The sequence below is a fragment of the Sturnira hondurensis genome, unplaced genomic scaffold (assembly GCF_014824575.4).
Source record: "Sturnira hondurensis isolate 20B ecotype Veracruz unplaced genomic scaffold, ASM1482457v3 Scaffold0021143, whole genome shotgun sequence".
Classification (NCBI taxonomy): domain Eukaryota; kingdom Metazoa; phylum Chordata; class Mammalia; order Chiroptera; family Phyllostomidae; genus Sturnira; species Sturnira hondurensis.
Window position 1 is genome coordinate 6,829,005 of NW_028093774.1, and position 17,567 is coordinate 6,846,571.

General features: G+C 40.3%; 1 protein-coding gene across 10 annotated transcripts in view; it reads left to right on the top strand.

The window, feature by feature from the left end:
- The window catches only part of BTBD7 (BTB domain containing 7), a 57,699-nt gene that overhangs the window by 34,037 nt on the left and 6,095 nt on the right, over window positions 1-17,567 (top strand). For 9 of the 10 annotated variants that reach the window (XM_037031091.1, XM_037031093.1, XM_037031094.1 and 6 more), the window contains 7 exons: window positions 1,221-1,429; window positions 2,908-2,983; window positions 7,246-7,457; window positions 9,541-9,684; window positions 11,270-11,459; window positions 14,149-14,327; window positions 16,184-16,621. In XM_037031091.1, the coding sequence (XP_036886986.1) occupies window positions 1,221-1,429; window positions 2,908-2,983; window positions 7,246-7,457; window positions 9,541-9,684; window positions 11,270-11,459; window positions 14,149-14,327; window positions 16,184-16,621 (1,448 nt within the window). The remainder of the gene's footprint in view (window positions 1-1,220; window positions 1,430-2,907; window positions 2,984-7,245; window positions 7,458-9,540; window positions 9,685-11,269; window positions 11,460-14,148; window positions 14,328-16,183; window positions 16,622-17,567) is intronic. The other variant, XM_037031099.1, reaches the window with a different exon arrangement.

Below are 17,567 nucleotides of genomic sequence, written 5' to 3' on the forward strand. Positions count from 1 at the left end.
TATTGACTGCTAACGATCTGTCACCTGAAACTGGGATTCATTTCCTTTTTCTTTTCACCTTTCATGGTTTCACAGTAGTTTTCAACTCTGGAAGTCTTTGGAGTTTGGCTGGATCTTTCCAAGCCCGGAGCTCAGTCGAGAGCAGCCTGTTCAGCCACGTTTTTGTTGTTGGCTATATGAACATCTCATTTTTTCTACCCATTTTATCTGGGTCCATTTTTATTTTTTAGTAAACTTAGTTATGAAGAATTTCTGTTCAACTTTAGTCATTTTTTCTTCTACAATTTTTGTCATTCAGATTTTATATTTTTCTTTATATTTTGAAATGATTTTTCCTAAGGAGATTAACTGTTCGTAGTCTCAAATTTTCTTTTTTTTCTTTGATCTCTTAAAGTGCCATAGCCACTTTCTCCAGGATCCCGGTTCTTTTCACTTAAACTATTTATTTCTTTTTAATTCACCAGAATTAATCCCAGAAAGTTTCAAAACTGCAAAATTTTATCTCTGTTCCAAGGGATTAAACTATCAAAGTGCAAGTTCTTTTTTATTAGAGTGATATAAAGAGCAGATGTCCTCATAGTTTGTAGAAGATAGCCCACCTGTCTTCTTCGCAAGTATGGATTTTCATCATCGTTCAAGTGCCATCCGTATCTTTCTTCCGGCCAATTCCCACCATCATATCATTTACCCACTCTGTCCCCTTTGGTCCAGGATCTTCCACTACAGTGGGAGATACTCAGATTGTGGGGTTTTCATATAGATATATATATATTTTTTTAAAAGATTTTATTTATTTATCTTTAGAGAGGAAGGGAAGGAGAGAAATATCAATGTATGGTTGCCTCTAGTGAGTCCCCTGCTGGGCGGGCACTGGCCTGCAACCCAGGCATGTGCCCCGACTGGTAATCAAACCACAATCGTGTGGTTCGAAGGCCTGTGCTCAATCCACTGAGCTACGCCAGCCAGGGCAGATATATATTTTCTTAAATAATTGTAAGGATTTTCTGCCTTTTTGTATAGATCTGTCTATGAAACAGCAGAGTTCCTGTAGAGGTTAGTCCATTGTTGCTGCCCATCCCACCAAGCCTTGGTGATTTCCATGAGATTTTATCTCCTTGTTCTTTTTACTATTGCTGCTTTTAAGTGTCATGTCTAACACACTGATGTTCAATAAGTAATATTTATGATTAACCTCACAAAGTATTTGCCCTCTCTTTTAGGCTGTGAGGATATCATTGCTGAGAGCATCTCATTAGATACCTTAATTGCCATCCTCAAGTGGAGCTCTCATCCGTATGGCTCTAAATGGGTGCACCGACAAGCTTTACATTTCCTCTGTGAGGAATTTTCCCACATCATGACCTCGGATGTTTTTTATGAACTCAGCAAAGACCACCTGCTTACTGCTATCCAGTCTGACTACCTGCAGGTAATTATTTATACACTTCCCAAATTCATTGTCGTTCATATGTGCACCAAGAAACTTATCCGTACTCTATTATTCTCACATCTAGGGAGGTCAGCGCTCTTCACATTGGTACAACAAAGCCTTCTAGCTCTGGCCCTTCGTGCACTCTGGTACTATGACTCGACATTGTGAGCCATCCGTGTCCTGACTGACCACACCAGAGGGGTTGAGACAGTAGGCAGGGTCAGAAGCACGTCCCAACAGTGGTTTCCCTGGCTTCCACTAATAGTGAATTCACTATACCAGTGTCTTACTTTTGGTGGGATGTTAGGTACTTGGACTGTAGGCAGTAGCTTAAGTAGCACACATAAGAATAATAATTTCTGGTCCACTCAAATGCTCATTAAAACTCTGTATATGTGTACTGCCAATATAATGTTTATACTACGTAATGTTTTCAACTAATTTTTAATCAGAAGCAGTTTTTAGCAAATTCTGTGTTCTTGATTTATATATTCATCTAATTTGATAATTAAAACTAACAGTAGATTTTAAATATTGCAAAAATTTTCAGGTAAAGTATGTTCAAGCTTAATTTTCTTTTGCATTGGTTTTATGAATTTTATGCTGAAAATTGTACAGCAGTTTTAGTGTTATGAAAACACAAAAACCCAGTGATCCATTTCTTATTTTTTATTGTTGTGCTTGAGAAGTTATAAAATGCTTCAATCTTTGTCAGAAATTCAGTAAAGAATAAAATAACCCACTTAGCATCTGTGCTTTGATTGCAGTACAAATGTTGTCATCTTGGGTTTGGTTTTGGGGTCTGTGTCTGTTGGCTTGTTTGACTGTCCTGATCCAGACCCTGTGCATTATTGGGAGTTAGGGTTTGCCAATGTTCTCAGATTATTGTCTTTAGAAGCTTTGTGTTTCTTCTTAGAAAGTAAAAACCTTGGAGAACAGCCTAGATTTACTTTAAATTTTTAGATGAAATACAAAGAAATGAGGGACACGTGCCATTTCACAGATTATGCTTAACGAGTCTTTCACCCATCAGTAGAGTACCTTGTAGGGATTGCTCTTACAGGAGATAGTGGTCACTGTGTATCCATATGCTTATAATTTTATTTATTTATGCCCATGCTGTCCCCCCCAAAATTCAAGGCATCTGTATAAAGACTACAGAGTAAGATAAAATAAAATAGGTGAAGAGAACAAGATAAAGGAAAAAATAAAGATGGAAATAATAATTAAAAATTTAGTTAAAGCCCAGAGTGAAGTAACTGGACAAAGCCCGTGTAGTACAGGCTTGTGTTGTGTGTTTACTGTTCATGGACCACAAGTGTTAACTTAAACATGTTAGACAGCCAGTGGATAGAGTGAAATATGGTAGGGAAGTTGTACACTGTATTTACTTTATGACCTAGAAAAAGTCATTAATGAAATTAACCATTTACCTAATTTCAACAAAATAAGTGTAAACCATTTTTTTATTGTAGGCAAGTGAACAAGATATCCTTAAATATCTGGTTAAATGGGGTGAGCACCAACTGATGAAAAGAATAGCAGACAGAGGTAAGCTCAGAAAATTAGATTGCACTGTTTTTCCCCAAAGCCCCCAAATGTGAAGCTACATGTCAGTCTTGACAGTAGCCATTGTTGCCTGGTGAAAATAAAAATTTTTATAAGTGGAAAGGGTGTGCCTTGTTGGAAATAAATATACTAAAAAATAATATTTTATAGTTTTAAAAGTATACTTTTAATGTTATTTGTCTGTGTTCTTAATATTAAATGTTGACTGATTTATAGAAGTAGTAGAATGAAAATTTTAATTTAACGATTAAAGTATTACAATGCATATCGTTGATGAAAATGTCCTAAATTAGATAGTGATGATGGCTGCACAATGTAGTAAATGGATTAAAAGCCATTGACTTCTTCTGCACTTTCAAATGATGAGTTTTATGTTATGTGGATTTTACCTGAATGAAAAAATATATGACCCCTGGCTGGTGTAGCTCAGTGGATTGAGCGCAGGCCTGCGAACCAGAGGATTGCAGTTCGATTCCCAGTCAGGGCACATGCGTGGGTTGCAGGCGGGTTCCCTGCAGGCCAACTCCCAGCAGGGGACGCACGAAAGGCAACCATACATTGATGTTTCTCTCCCTCTCTCTTTCCCCTCTAAAGATAGATAGATCACAAAAGGCAACCATACATTGATGTTTCTCTCCCTCTCTCTTTCCCCTCTAAAGATAGATAGATAGATAGATAGATAGATAGATAGATAAATAAATAAATAAAATATATGACTATCCCCCCAAAAGCATATTGCTGTTTATTTTTAAATTTGTGGAGGTCAAGGAGAAGTGGTTTTGAGTGGTCTCCAACGGGGGGTGCTCCAGAAAGGATGGAGGCATCATATGTAGGAGGTTGGCTTTCAACTTTGGAAGCTTATGATTCTTTTATTTATAACTAGAGTCAGTCTACCTACCTATACTCTTTCTCTCATGGATATTTCATGCCTGTATAATGAACTGAAAACAAAAAACTTTTAAAAAAATTTTGTATTCTTTTTTTTAAAGATTTTATTTATCTTTAGAGAGGAAGGGAAGAGAGAAGGAGAGAAATATCCATGTATGGTTGCCTCTCATGTGTCCCCTTTTGGGAACTGACCTGCAACCCAGGCATGTGCCCTGACTGGGAATCGAACCGCGATCATGTGGTTCACAGGCCCGCGCTCAATCCACTGAGCTACACCAGCCAGGGCCGAAAACAAAAAACTTTAATTAGAAAATTCAAATACAGATTTTCCTTCCCTGTTATTTTTCAACACCTTTATTTATCTTTAATTTTTTAAAGTTTAAAGTCAGAGCTTTATTAGTGAAGCAGTGATACAGAGAGTACCTATCCCAGAGGCAGAGCAGATAGCTCAGCGGCTTTAGACACAATTTACAGACCACAGGGTCCGACTCCCTCCGGAGTTCACGTCTTCTAGTAGTAAGTTGATGGAGTTGTTCTGCCACGGGTTTTTTCCCCCAAATTTTTTTATTTAATTATTTTTCAAGTACAGTTTTCTGTCTATTACTCCCATCCCATCCCACCCCCCGTGCTCCCCCCTCCCTCCCATTTCCACCCTTCTCAGTTGTTGTCCATGTATCCATTATATATGTTCCTCTCTGTCACGTTTTTAAATATATAAAGACACCAAGCTAAACTGCCTTTAAACCTTTTAATATATCCCATTAACACACTACTATGCAAGTACTAGGGAACAAAAGCAGTTTTCCTATTTGATTTTTCCCAATTTATTTCTCTGTGGCCTGCAGAAGCCTTTAGCAGTTCTTAGGTTTGAATTTTTAAATGTAACAACCACCATTAACTTGGGGCATTTCTGAAATGGCAGTCAGTACGCAGTTTGTCCTCCGTACCCACAGACTGTGTTTGCACACTCGCCCACTTGCTGGAATTTCTTTTCAGTCCCCAAATCTGAAAATCTCTTAGCACTTCCGTGGGCATTTGCCGACACGTGCAGAAAGACAAAAATTTGATTCCTTTGATGCTCATGTTCCAGCTTAAGGTGATACTCTGCCTTCCTGTTTCTGCTCTCGTAGTATAAACATGTGTCCAGTGTTAAGTTTGCACACTCTTAACGGGGCCTGGGGGGGGGGGCGGTGATCTCCTCCTTTAAATGGCCTCCAGTGTTCCTAAGCACAGGAAGACTGTGATATGTCCCACAGAGAAAAGGTGTGTTAGGTGAGCTTTGTTCAGGTATGAGTTACAGTGCTAATAAATCAGTGTATATATTTAAAAGGTGTCTCTAAACAGCAGCATACATAAAACAAAATTATATCTTGACCAGTTGTCAAAATGTTGTGACCAGAGGCTCACAGCAGTTTACCCCTGTGTTTCCCAGGGGAGCAGTTCAATATTTGCTAATTAGTTGTTCTTGGTGACTTTGTAGAACAGAACTACCCCACATAAAAGAATTGGGTGTATGTCATGTTCATAGGCCATAGTTTTTTTTTTTCATTGATGTGAGGTTGGTAATATCGTATTTATTTTGGGCAGATAATGAGCATCCTTGATAACATTTCCCTGGGTTAGAATGTCAGGCTCTTTGACAGGGTTGAGAAGGAAGCCAGGCGAACTAGGCTGCACTTGTTTCAGTCAACTTCGTAGATGAGGGCGCTGCCCTTTCTTGTCACGTATTTGGGAGTTTAATATAAGATTTCATTTGAAAACAAGATGCCACTAATAAAATTTTAAAAAGTAATGCCTTGTATAGGTATGAAGCCAAATCATAGCAAGCTGAGGACAAAAACTTCATTTTTTACATACTTGCAGCAAGTTTATTTCATGCCACTCCAGTAAAAGCTTAGCTTCTCAAAAACAGTCTTTTTACCTTTCCATCACTTGCCCATTTAAGGGAAATACCAGTTTGCCTATAGACTTTGCAAAATTTAGCATTTATATTTGGAAATAGTAAAGATCTTTTTTTTTAAATATAGCCCTGCAGATTAAAGACATGATAAAGATTCCCAAAATTTATGTAAATGTTTCCTACTTCAATATAATAAGCATATAAATACTTCAAATCTTCCCCTTTCACTAATACCCAACAAGGAAAACTTTTGTCCTCTGCTCTGGACAATGGAAATATATTACATGTCAGAGATCAGAGGCTTCACTTACAAAGGTCTGTCAAGAAAGTCTCCAGCCATGTAACAGAAAAAATAGGGACATTTATTGAAGAATATACAAGAAACATTGGCACCTTGGGTCCTCACACAGTTCTCCTAGTTGCCATCAGCTGCCCCATCATATTTTCCTGAATCTCATCAACAGTCTGAAATCTCTTCCCTTTCAAAGGTGGTTTTAGTCTCAGGGCGCCAAATCTGGGCTCTAGGGGGGCAGAGTCACCTGGGTGATACGATGTTTCACCAAAAAACTCTGCACAAGACGTGATGCATGAGTGGGCACATTATCGTGATGAAGCTGCCAATCACCAGTTGCCCATAGCTGTGGCCTTCTGAATTGTCCCAGTGGTTTCTGTGGAGGAATGTTCAAACTTAACACAAAATTGCATGCGGATCTGTTGCTCTACCTGTGCAGTCACTTTGAATGTGATGGCCACACAGTGCACATGCTCACTCAGTGGCTTCTATGACCCCCATTGACTAGTACAGTGAAGTCATCATTGTTCACACATGTACATTCCAGTCCACTCTCCTTGGCTTCTTGGTTACATTGGTGTCATGCAACCATTCTCATTGTATTATCAATGACTGGATTTTTCGGGACAGACCTTGTATGCACTAATGCTCCCATGTTACGGAAACTTAGGAGACTATCATAAAAATCTTAGAATGCCCTTTATTTTGCTGCTCGAGATCCCAGGGGATTAGCATCTTAAGTTGCTGTTAAACAAGTGGTAGCCTAGTGAGCCTATCTTTAAGCTACAGTGACCAGAAGTAGCACTTGCCTGCAGGATCCTAAAAACAGTCACAAAAGTACAAAAGCTTAAGAAAAAGCTCTGGGCCAAACTAGATTTTAATAGATTGTCACCTTTTTTCCTTTGAGTTAGTATGTGGGAAAGAATTCTTTATTCTTTAGTGCAGAACAATCGTAAAGGCATGTTGCTGCACTTTGGACACCATGGTTTTTTCTCTGTCCAGGAACATCTCTGTGACTAACTCCGTAAAACACAAACCTAATTCATAGCCCTTCTTAAGGCAGGTGCACCTAAGTACAAAGAGTGGTACTCAGTGTGCTAGGGAAGAAGAAAGCCTGTCCCTGAGAATTTGGAATCGGTTGAAGACTCTTTTTCTGTCTCGCAGAGCCAAACTTGCTGAGCGGCACTGCTCACAGTGTGAACAAACGAGGTGTGAAAAGACGAGACCTGGACATTGAAGAGCTTCGAGAGATTCTTTCTCCTCTCTTACCTTTTGTGCGAATTGAACACATTTTACCTATAAACAGTGAAGTCCTAGGTGATGCAGTAAGTCTGTCCTCATTGATCCCTTTCATGAAAAGAAAATGCACTAAAAATGTACGGACTTATCTTTGTTTCTCATTGTATATAGTTTCTGTTACTAATGAAGTAGTGTGAAAGTATAAGTTCCATGAGATCAGAGACAGATGTCTGCTTTGTGCTGTGTTGTACCCCTGTGTCTGGCACTAAAACAGGGTAGAAATGACCCTTGGAGACCCTTCAAGAGCCAGCAATAAATTAGCGAACAGGAGGGAGGAGAATGAATGGTTCTAATGGATGCTAAAAAGGATGAATAAATAGTGGTATCTTATAGTGGTATTTCAGTTAAAAATTAATGTGCTAATTTTATAAGTTTTAAGTGAATTTTTAAAATAATAGAATTGTTCAAATTAATGAATGGGAAAATAAATATAAATAATAGTTCCTCATGCATTGGTTTATAACTTTATTGTAATGCTGTAAACATAAGTTTTTAAAAGTTCTCTAAAAAGAACATAGGGATAACTCTTCCCCAATGTAAAATATATGTTAAAACTCTCATGTAATATTTAATCTGTGATGCTAGCATAGCAGGCAAGACAAAATAGTCTAGAAGAAGATCCTAATTAATAAAAGAATTAAGCGTAAACAAACTGTCACAGATCAGTGTGATATTAGACTAACTGATGAATGGGGAAGAGAGGAAAGAAATGTGTTTAAAATTGAATCCTCATTTCATTTGCACACAAAATCCCTCTTAGATTGAAAAATTAAATACTGAATTAAAACATAACACACTAGAAAAAAATTAAATATTTATGGAATCTGATTAGATAAAATATTCAGTCTCACTAGTAATCACATGCCCCAAAGAAAGCAAAATAGAGCAATGCTATTATTCTTTTCGCCTATTAGATCAGTAATTTTTGAAATAATATAACTATCCTATAGGAGAGGTATAGCTAGAAATAGCCTAAATATCTAAGAACAGGAAAAGTAAGTAAATTATACTGTAACTACTCAACAGAATATTTTGCTTCCCTGAACAGTGGTTATAATTACTAATATAGCAACATGGATATTGCTGATAATAGCATATAATTTTAGAAAGGATATAAAATTTTGTGTATTCTAGAATACAGTTATGTTAAAATTCATTTTTAAAAAAAGAAAATATAGTGACATTATTACAGTTGTGATAGAGTTGACTTTTCTCTCTTTTGTAAACACTAATTCTACATGTTATTAAAAATCATTTGAACTAATACAGCTATTAGACATTTATTATGTTTAACAAGAGTAATATTAGAGAAACAATGTTTGGTTTTGTTTAAAATCTAGGATTCAAACCAAGTTGAACCTTGAATTTTAGAAGGCTGTTTTTGTTTTAGAAACTTTGGTTTAGTAGACTTAGAAAAAATGTATCGCTGCTGTTAATTCCATGGATACTGCATAATAAGTCCCCAGTAGAAGTTTGCTCATAATGGCTGTTAATTGGAAGTGCTAAGTGCTGTGCCTCATTTAACCCTCACAGCCGCCTTACGATTTGTGGGTGCTTGGTTTGTATTCTTCTAGCACAAATGAGGGAACAACAGGGCCACGCACATAGTTGTGAGGTGCCCCATCAGCAGGGCCATTTAGGAGCCCTGGTAAAAGGAGGTGGCCACGGTCACCTGGCTGTTTAATGGGGTTAAGGTTTGAGCCAAGCCCACCTCTCCCTAGGGTCCCTCCCCGTAGGCGCCATGCCCACTGCCTGCATCCTTGTACTGTAGCTGCAAGGCCCTCTAGTTCCTGTTTTGTCTTGCAGGGGAGGAGGTTGGGTTGGGGATGGAATCAGTTTCTAGATGAGTAAGGAAAAAGAAATAAAAATTGGTTTTCATTAAGAATTCCAAAAGCAAGTCTAATTTATTACGTTTTTAATTAAGATAGTTCATTTTTAAAACATCATTCCTCTGTGTAGAGAAAAATGGGAAATTGTGTGACCTTTTATTGCTGAGTCCTTTAAATAGTGTTAAACGTTTGAGTATTTAAATTTTACATAGATTCCTAAATTTTTTTACAAATGGTAAGTTTGAACATTTTGATTTATAGGTATAATTATTTTATCTTAGTGTTGTAGTGATACTCAAATCTTATTGTTAAAAAATAATTTTTTTTCAAGACGAAAAGAGGCTTGATTAGTACTCCTCCATCAGATATGCTTCCCGCGTCAGAAGGTGGAAAGTCAAATGCCTGGTTACGGCAAAAAAATGCTGGAATATATGTTCGTCCTCGACTGTTCTCTCCCTATGTTGATGAAGCAAAGGTAATGAAAAACATTTCCAGATATTAGAACACCTCATTACAAAATACAAGCTCAGAGATATTTATTGCAGCATTATATAAATATTTGGAAATGGCCTAAATGTTCAACAATCAGAAAAGCAAACATAAATTCTAGTGTGACTCCTCTGCAGAATACTTTTCTGAAATGCTTAATTATCAAGCATATTTTTTTATAACTTAGGCCATGTTAAATTGCATTTTATATTTTTTTCATCTTAGTTATCTTCAAAAATGTTAACTTGAGAAGGAAGTCTTATTTCCCTGAAATGGTTGTCAGTATTCTGTGATCTTTAGGGGGGAAAATGTCCTGAAAGCAGATTGCACACACTTGTCTTCCTTCCTAAACTAAAGAGATGCCGTGACTTCTTGTAATGGCTATTTCTGTGACTGCTGACAGTTGGAAATTGTGTTTAGTCTTCAAATAAGTACACGTACAAAGAATGAATTTCAGGTATATTAAGTAAGTAGTTGGCATTATGATACCAATTCTTCTAGAAAATATGGTAATGTAAAAATGAAATATGATAATTTTGTTCAGATGTATTTCAGCCATAAGAACTTCGGGGTGGCCTGTTGAGGAATGGACAGACTTTGAAAGGCAGAAATCACCATTAAGCTTTATGAAATAAATTAACAGGCAGAATAATGTGTGTTTTGGTACAGAATAGATTTATCTTAAAATTTTCTTGCTTTTATTATAGGAGTTTCTAGTTTAAGATGCAGGAAAGGATTTGTGAGAAGTTTACTTTGTTGACTTTTAAATAGGTTGACAGCCTACCTCTTTCCGACTAGTTGACATTTTAAATAGTTCTGAAACGGGGTGAAGGCAGAATGGTTGTGCCTTGTCTGAACTGAATTCAGTCCTTAAACTCACTGAGGCAGCTGAGGCCTGTGCAGAAGGTTGAGTCTGGCTGTGAAAGCTCTGTAGGAAACCGGACCTGCCCTCCGTTCTCCTCTGCCTCAGACGCTGAGCCCAGCCGCAGTCCTCCCAGTTTCCCAGAGGACTGCGCCTGTGAAGAGGTAGAGAGTCGCCCCAGGAAATGGGGAGAATGTCTGCGCAGTGTGTCATTTTCATGCTGCAGTGTCGTGAAACAGAGTCATCTGAAGCTAATGTTAACAGTGGGTTTGTTTGTAGTTGAGTTTGTTTACTCAACTAGTTTGTTAACAATGAGTTTGTTTGTCTGTTGAGTTTCTTACCATTCTGTATTATTTTGTCTTTTGAGCATTTCTTTTTGGATGTGGTATTTAGCCCATGTATACATGTTTTCTTTTTAGTAACTTTATGTGTAATTTACTTCTGGTTAATTTTATATCTTTCTTCAAATTTTAAATACTTCAGTTAAAAGGAAACTTTTCAGATAATTTTTTTCCAAAGACACTCCAAAAGAGCCTTTAAAATGAAAGAGGTAGGGGTACTTCCTCTTTTTACCACTAATTGTAAACTTCGTACACTGAAAACTAAGTAATTTTGTTTTTACGTGATGGAGGTAATCATTTTTTTCCAAATGCGATTTACCAGAAATGAAAGATCGACTGATCCTGTTAATACTGAATTGTTATTGCAGTCGGTGCTAGACGAGATGATGGTGGAGCAAACAGACCTTGTGCGTCTGCGGATGGTTAGAATGTCCAATGTGCCAGACACACTTTACATGGTCGGGAACGCCGTGCCGCAGTGCTGCCACGCGGTCAGCCACCAGCAGATGGGCAGCAGCCAGGCAAGCCCCCCTTCGGTGGTAGCCAACGAAATTCCAGGTAAGGCAGGAACCTTGTATTAGGCATTTATATTTAAACAAGTAATCTGATCTTTTTGTCATTCCTTTCTATATGCTAATTATCTCCCTGTTCTAATACCCAGTGTGCATTGTTCTCCTCAAAGAATAAATACTTATAAGCTAAGTTTTTTTGTTTCAAATTTTATTTTATAGCAACAGGGATATACAGAGTTCAGTTTTGCCCAGGGTTATTCAACCTTGACCCTCTTGACAGTTAGGGCTGGGTAATTCTTTGTTGTGGGGACTGCCCTGTGCATTGTGTAGGGTGCTTAGCGGCACCCTGACCTGGACTCACTGGACACCAGGAGCATGCATGCACATACTCCCATTTATCATCTTTTGGAAACATTTTTACATTTCTAGACATTGCCAAGCGCATGCACGTGGCAGGGTCCAATTGCCTCCTGTTGAGAACCGCTGGTTAGAGGAATTTGGACGTTGTATCACGTGGGGTATTTCTCATGTTATAAGACCTGTTGGGAAGAGTATTATAGAGTTATCACTTGAGTCTACATATGCCCCCCAAATATGTGGTCAGCATTGGTTTTCTGGACGTCCAGTTTCTGAAGATCTGGTCTGTGAACTTCTCTGTAGTGCAATCTTGGTCTTACGATTCAGGAAAATGGCCACAGGTAGAGGTATAGCTGTCAGTGTCCAAAAACTGAACATCTCTTAATGTTCACTTTAACCAAGGGGCTCTAATGTCATTTTCTAAAATAGGGAATCAGCATTGCAGATGGGGTCACAAACTTTTTTAAATTTAGCAAACTATAGCATTTGGAAACTATAGCATATGGAAAAGTCACCGTTCATTTTCTGCTCATAAATGTCTGCTTCAGGTAAGGCTAACTAAAAGACATAATGACAACCTTTAATTGAATGTATGCATTATGTTCTGGTACTGGTATCTGACCAGTTGTCACCTTATCAGATTTGTCTGCCACATGTTATTTAAAGTAACGTTGGATAACAGTATGAAGCAAAATATTTCTGTAGCTGATTTGTGCAGATCTTGAAGCTTTCATAATTAGCAATGTTTTTTATCATTTTGAGTTAATACTTGAATGGCAACATAATTTAAGTTTAGAAATGAATGTCAAAAGCCCGAACGTTTACAATTAAGTATGTTTAGTTAGAAAAGTAAGACTTGTCTTTCTGTTGTTTAGTTATTTTCTGTTGTTTAACCCTATTCCGGTGTCATCTAGTTCTAACTTGCTCACCACACTCTAGTGAAAGGCCCTCTCGCTCATTGGAGAAGACGTGTGGGCTCATATCCCAGCTCCGCCACTTCATCTGTGTGACTTTGGAAGGGCTGTCTCCTTCCCTGCATGTTAATTTCCTTGTCTGCAGAATGGGGTATCTCATTTCGAGGGTTGTGAAGACTTAAGGAAGCACCATAAGTGATATTTTTAGGAGTTTGCCTGGCACAAAGCAAGAGCTGATTAATAGCTCCCTTTGGGCACCAGACAATAATCAGTTTGGCTCATGATGTTTGTAGATTCCGTCCCTTCTTGCCCAGCCCTCTGCTACAGACTTACTCCAGGTTCCCCACCCATGGTCCTGCTCTGACCTCACTCACTCCCCTTAAGGACTTTACACCACAGCTCAGCGTAGTTTTTCTGGGATGTGCTGGATAGTAAACATTTAGGCTCATGGGTTATGCAGTTTCTGTCACAGCTACTCAATTTTGTTCAACTCTGCTGTTATAGGCCAAAAGCAGCCAGAGACGGGACCTAAACAGATGGGTGTGGCAGTAAAACTTTATTACAAAAACAAGCAGCTGGCCTGATGTGGCCTACAGGCCATAGTTTGCCAGGCCTTTCTTGACGCTACTCTCAGAGTACACTTAACTACATCCCAGCTCTGACCTTGTCATTCCCTTGTACAAGTGGCTGCCTGTTGTATTCAAGGTACAGTTCAGTCCCCTTATTCTGACACGCAGGACCATTCATGATCTATCGCACCCATCTTTCTAGCTTTCTCTCTTAATGCTCTTCTTGCGTATACTTTCGAACCCCACCTTTAGCCGTGCCAGGGCCTGTGCCACACTCTCAGTTGCATGTTTTACACACGCCTGCTCCTTCCGCTCCCATACTTGGCCGCCTGGTTTTCTCCCGTTCTTCAGGATTGCACTCAGGGTTCCCTTTGTCCAGGAGGCCTTTCCTGCCTGCCTCTAGTCCCGGTTGGGGGCCCCTTCCTCCACGTCCCCCCATAACTTTTGCATGTTTCTCTCCATAACTATTTGTGGTCCTATACTCTACTAGTTTGTTTGGTTTACTTTACTAAAACCAGAGCTATTTGAAGACAGGGAGCTATTTATTCTGCACATCCTAATACTTGAGTCCAATCCCTGGTGTTGAGAATGAATACATTGTAAAAACCTAGGAAATAACGCTGAGATTCAGAAGACAATGTACTAAAGTAAAATTTTATTTAGGCTGGGAACTAATAATACAGCTCAGGAGCTGTGTGGTATTATCAAGAGCCTTTTGGGCACAGTGAAATTTTAATTAGAAGTATATTCAGTACTAAGTTGCCAGGAAATTAAAATATTACCAAAAATCTGTAAGAAGGTTCTGATGTAAAACACGTGCCTCTTTTTCCTGTGCCTGGTGAGCGTCTTTTGTGTAGCTCAGGTGTTTGCCTACAGACAGTTCTCCCTCTTCCAGTCCCTTGCCTCCTCACTTTGAAAGACATGGTCCGACGCCTGCAGGAGCTCCGGCACACCGAGCAGGTGCAGAGAGCCTACGCGCTGAACTGCGGAGAGGGCGCCACGGTCAGCTACGAAATCCAGATTCGAGTGCTGAGGGAGTTTGGTCTCGCTGATGCTGCTGCAGAGCTCTTGCAGGTGGGGCCCCGAACTACGCTGTTCAAGATGGGGAGCCTGGGCTGTTACTGGGGGACATGGACAGGAGCTCGCACGGCACGGCTTTCTCCCTCAGTTCGTGCTGCTTCACTGCCCCTGGTGTGGTGGCCGACCTCGAGAGGCAGAGGGGGCGTGGCACGGGCTCTGGGGGCAGAACTGGTGTACATCCCAGCTCTGCTGCTTCCCAGCCGGTTCATTGGAGGAGTTCCTTCACCGCTCTGAGCACCGGTTAACTGTGTGTCCGGGGTTGTTGTGAAGGTAAGCGGTGTGGTATTATGGCGCAGCTATGTCTCTCCTGTGTGACAAGCCTAGAAATGGTGGCTGCTGACAGTTGGTGGTGTGTGTGCCCAGCAGAACTGAAAGACGAAGTAGACAAGCCTGGCCCTTCACTGCCGTCACTTCCTGGTTTGGTCACTAGAGTTCAGGTTGTGGCCGCTGTCATGCTCATACTCCTTTCAGATGCCCCCTTTTTTCCTGTCCCCCCTGATTATAGGGAGTGTTTTGCATGATGGTTCAAACCCTAAAAGCTCTGGAATCAAAAAATGAGTTTTTGGGTTTTGGGGTTTTTTTTTTAAGATTTTATATATTTATCTTTAGAGGGGAAGGGAAGGAGATGGGGAGAAATATCAATGTGTGGTTGCCTCTCATGCGTCCCCTGCCAGGAACTGTCCTGCAACCCAGGCATGTGCCCTGACTGGGAATCGAACTGGCATCCTTTGGTTCACAGGCCCAGCCAGGAAGAAATGAGTTTTTTTTTTAACTAGCCAGGAAAAAACTCATTTCTAGTTATTATTAGGTACAAAAGCAATGGCATTGGTTTTTCAGTGAAGCTAGAATTTGTGAAGTGTAGTAGTTCACTCCCTTCCACAGGGGACACATTCCGAGACCCTCCGTGGATGCGTGAAACCACAGGTAGTACCAGACGAGCCCTTTACATTCTGTTTTCTCCTGTGCATACCACGCTGTGGTGGTTTCATTCATAAATTAGGCACAGTAAGAGATTAAAACAATAATGCTAAAACAGAACAAGCATAGCAGTACACAGTACTGTAATACAGGTTGTGTGAAAGTGGTCTCTCAAAGTATCCTTTTGTACAGTATGCACAGCATAGAGAGGCTGGAGAAAGGGAAGATTCATGTCCCAGGTAGGACCAGGCGGGATGATGGGAGGTTTCTATTCAGTATGGCTCACAATTTAAAACCTAAAATTCATTTATTTCTGGAATTTTTCATGTAGTATTTTTGGACCTTGGTTGACTGTGGGTAATTGAAACCACAGAAAATGAAACCTCTGTCCAAGGGACACTACTGTAGTTTACTCACAGCCACTAAATCAGAACCTAAAGTAAAATCTGATTTCATCTAATCAAGTGATTGGATTGTTTTCTCGCCACAGACTCCAAACCCCTTTAGTGGCCTGGGTCTCCCAGGGAACCCAGTGTGGTGTTCGTAGGCAGGACAGCAGGCCATTGGTGGTTCCAGATTTTGTTTGCCAGGGTTTCCGTCCCTGCAGGAGGCTCGTTTTAATTCACGTCCCTTTCCTTTGCCATTCCAAATTGTATGTGAATTTTATGTCTTCAATTATATAAAAGTTTTATGAGGCATTCCCTTAGAATGTTTAAACAGCGCTTTTTGGTAGCTATATGTGGGCTGCCCAGGCTACCCTCTCTCTGTACTATTACGGTCATTTTTTCTGGGAAGCTTCTGGCCTAGAAAATATTTACACCTTTTATTCTTGCCGAATGTGATTTTTTTAGGTCCTCACTTAACTCTCTCAGCCTGTGAGTTTTCATCTATAAAATCTGCTAATCTCTCTTTTTCTTTTTAATCTTTCTTAGAATCCTCACAAGTTCTTTCCCGATGAACGTTTTGGGGATGAAAGTCCGCTCTTGACAATGAGACAGTCTGGGAGATGTCGAGTTAACAGTACCCCTGCTGCAGAAACCATGTTTACAGATCTGGACTCTTTCGTGGCCTTCCACCCACCCCTCCCTCCCCCACCGCCTCCGTACCAGCCCCCAGCTACCCCCATTCATAACCAACTCAAAGCGGCCTGGAAGCAAAGACCTCCCAGTCAGCATCCTTCTCGTTCACTTTCTTATCCCTGTAATCATTCACTGTTTCACTCGAGAACGGCTTCAAAAGCTGCCCCTGCCCCAGTCTATCTGCCAGGTGTTAAAGCTGCCGCCCCTGATTGTACCAGCTCCGCAGGACTGGGGAGACCCACGGTAGCCACTGCCTCAGCCTCAGCAGCGACAGCATCTGATAAGCAAGCGGTAAGTTAGCAATTCGGGAACTTACCTAATTAAAAAGTTGGTGGAATATCAGAAGCAATTCCCCCGGCTCCTAGAGCCCTGCTGGGACTCAGCAATGCCTGGAACTAGCACTGACAACCTGAAAGCATAGACCTGAGTGGTGCAGGAGAGCAAGAGAGAGAGAGCGAGAGCGGAAGGACAAGAGAGCCTGGAGGCACACGTGGGGGTGCAGTCAAGTGCCCCCTTGTCTGTTCGCCTTGGGGAGCGTGTGGGGTTATGGGGCAGCACAGACAGCTGTTACCAATCGTGAGTGCTCTCTGCAAGCTGCCTGTCTCTGCCTCTGTCACTGACTTTCTTATTCCATAGAACTGAGCATTTTGCCACACACTTTGATGGGGCAGGAAGTGTCCCATCAGGGCCCATGTGGCAGGCCACCCCCCATATTGAAGCGCAGCCTCAACCCTGTCTGCCTCCGGCAGGCTGTTCACAGGCTGTTCGGCAGAGCGTGTCTTTGGGAACCACAGTAGCTAGTAAATTAAGCCAGTGTTCTTTGCTCGGTTTTACACTGCTTTAGAGGTTGAATTTGTTGTATATAATACATTTAGAAAAAACGGTTATGCTTTAAAGTCTTTCTGCTGACATACTCAGTAGCATCAGTGTAGAGAGAAACAAAAGCTGCATGTTTTAGGTCAGAAAATCTTCATTAAAATGGGATTTTTTTCAACTCTAAGGACTAGCATGCACTTTGGGTCAGTTGTGATCCTTCCTCACCTTATAACCCTTCAACCCACCCCCCTGCTGTGCCTCTGAACCCCCTTCCAAAAAAAGAGGAAGCAGCAAAGGTTGGTAGTGTTTAAAAACCAAATCCCCATCCTATTGGCCTGGCCTGAGCCTCAGTTCTAAAATTACAAAAGTTCTACTACTTTATATTTTCTATTATTTCTTTTTCTTTTTCATTGTTCAGTTA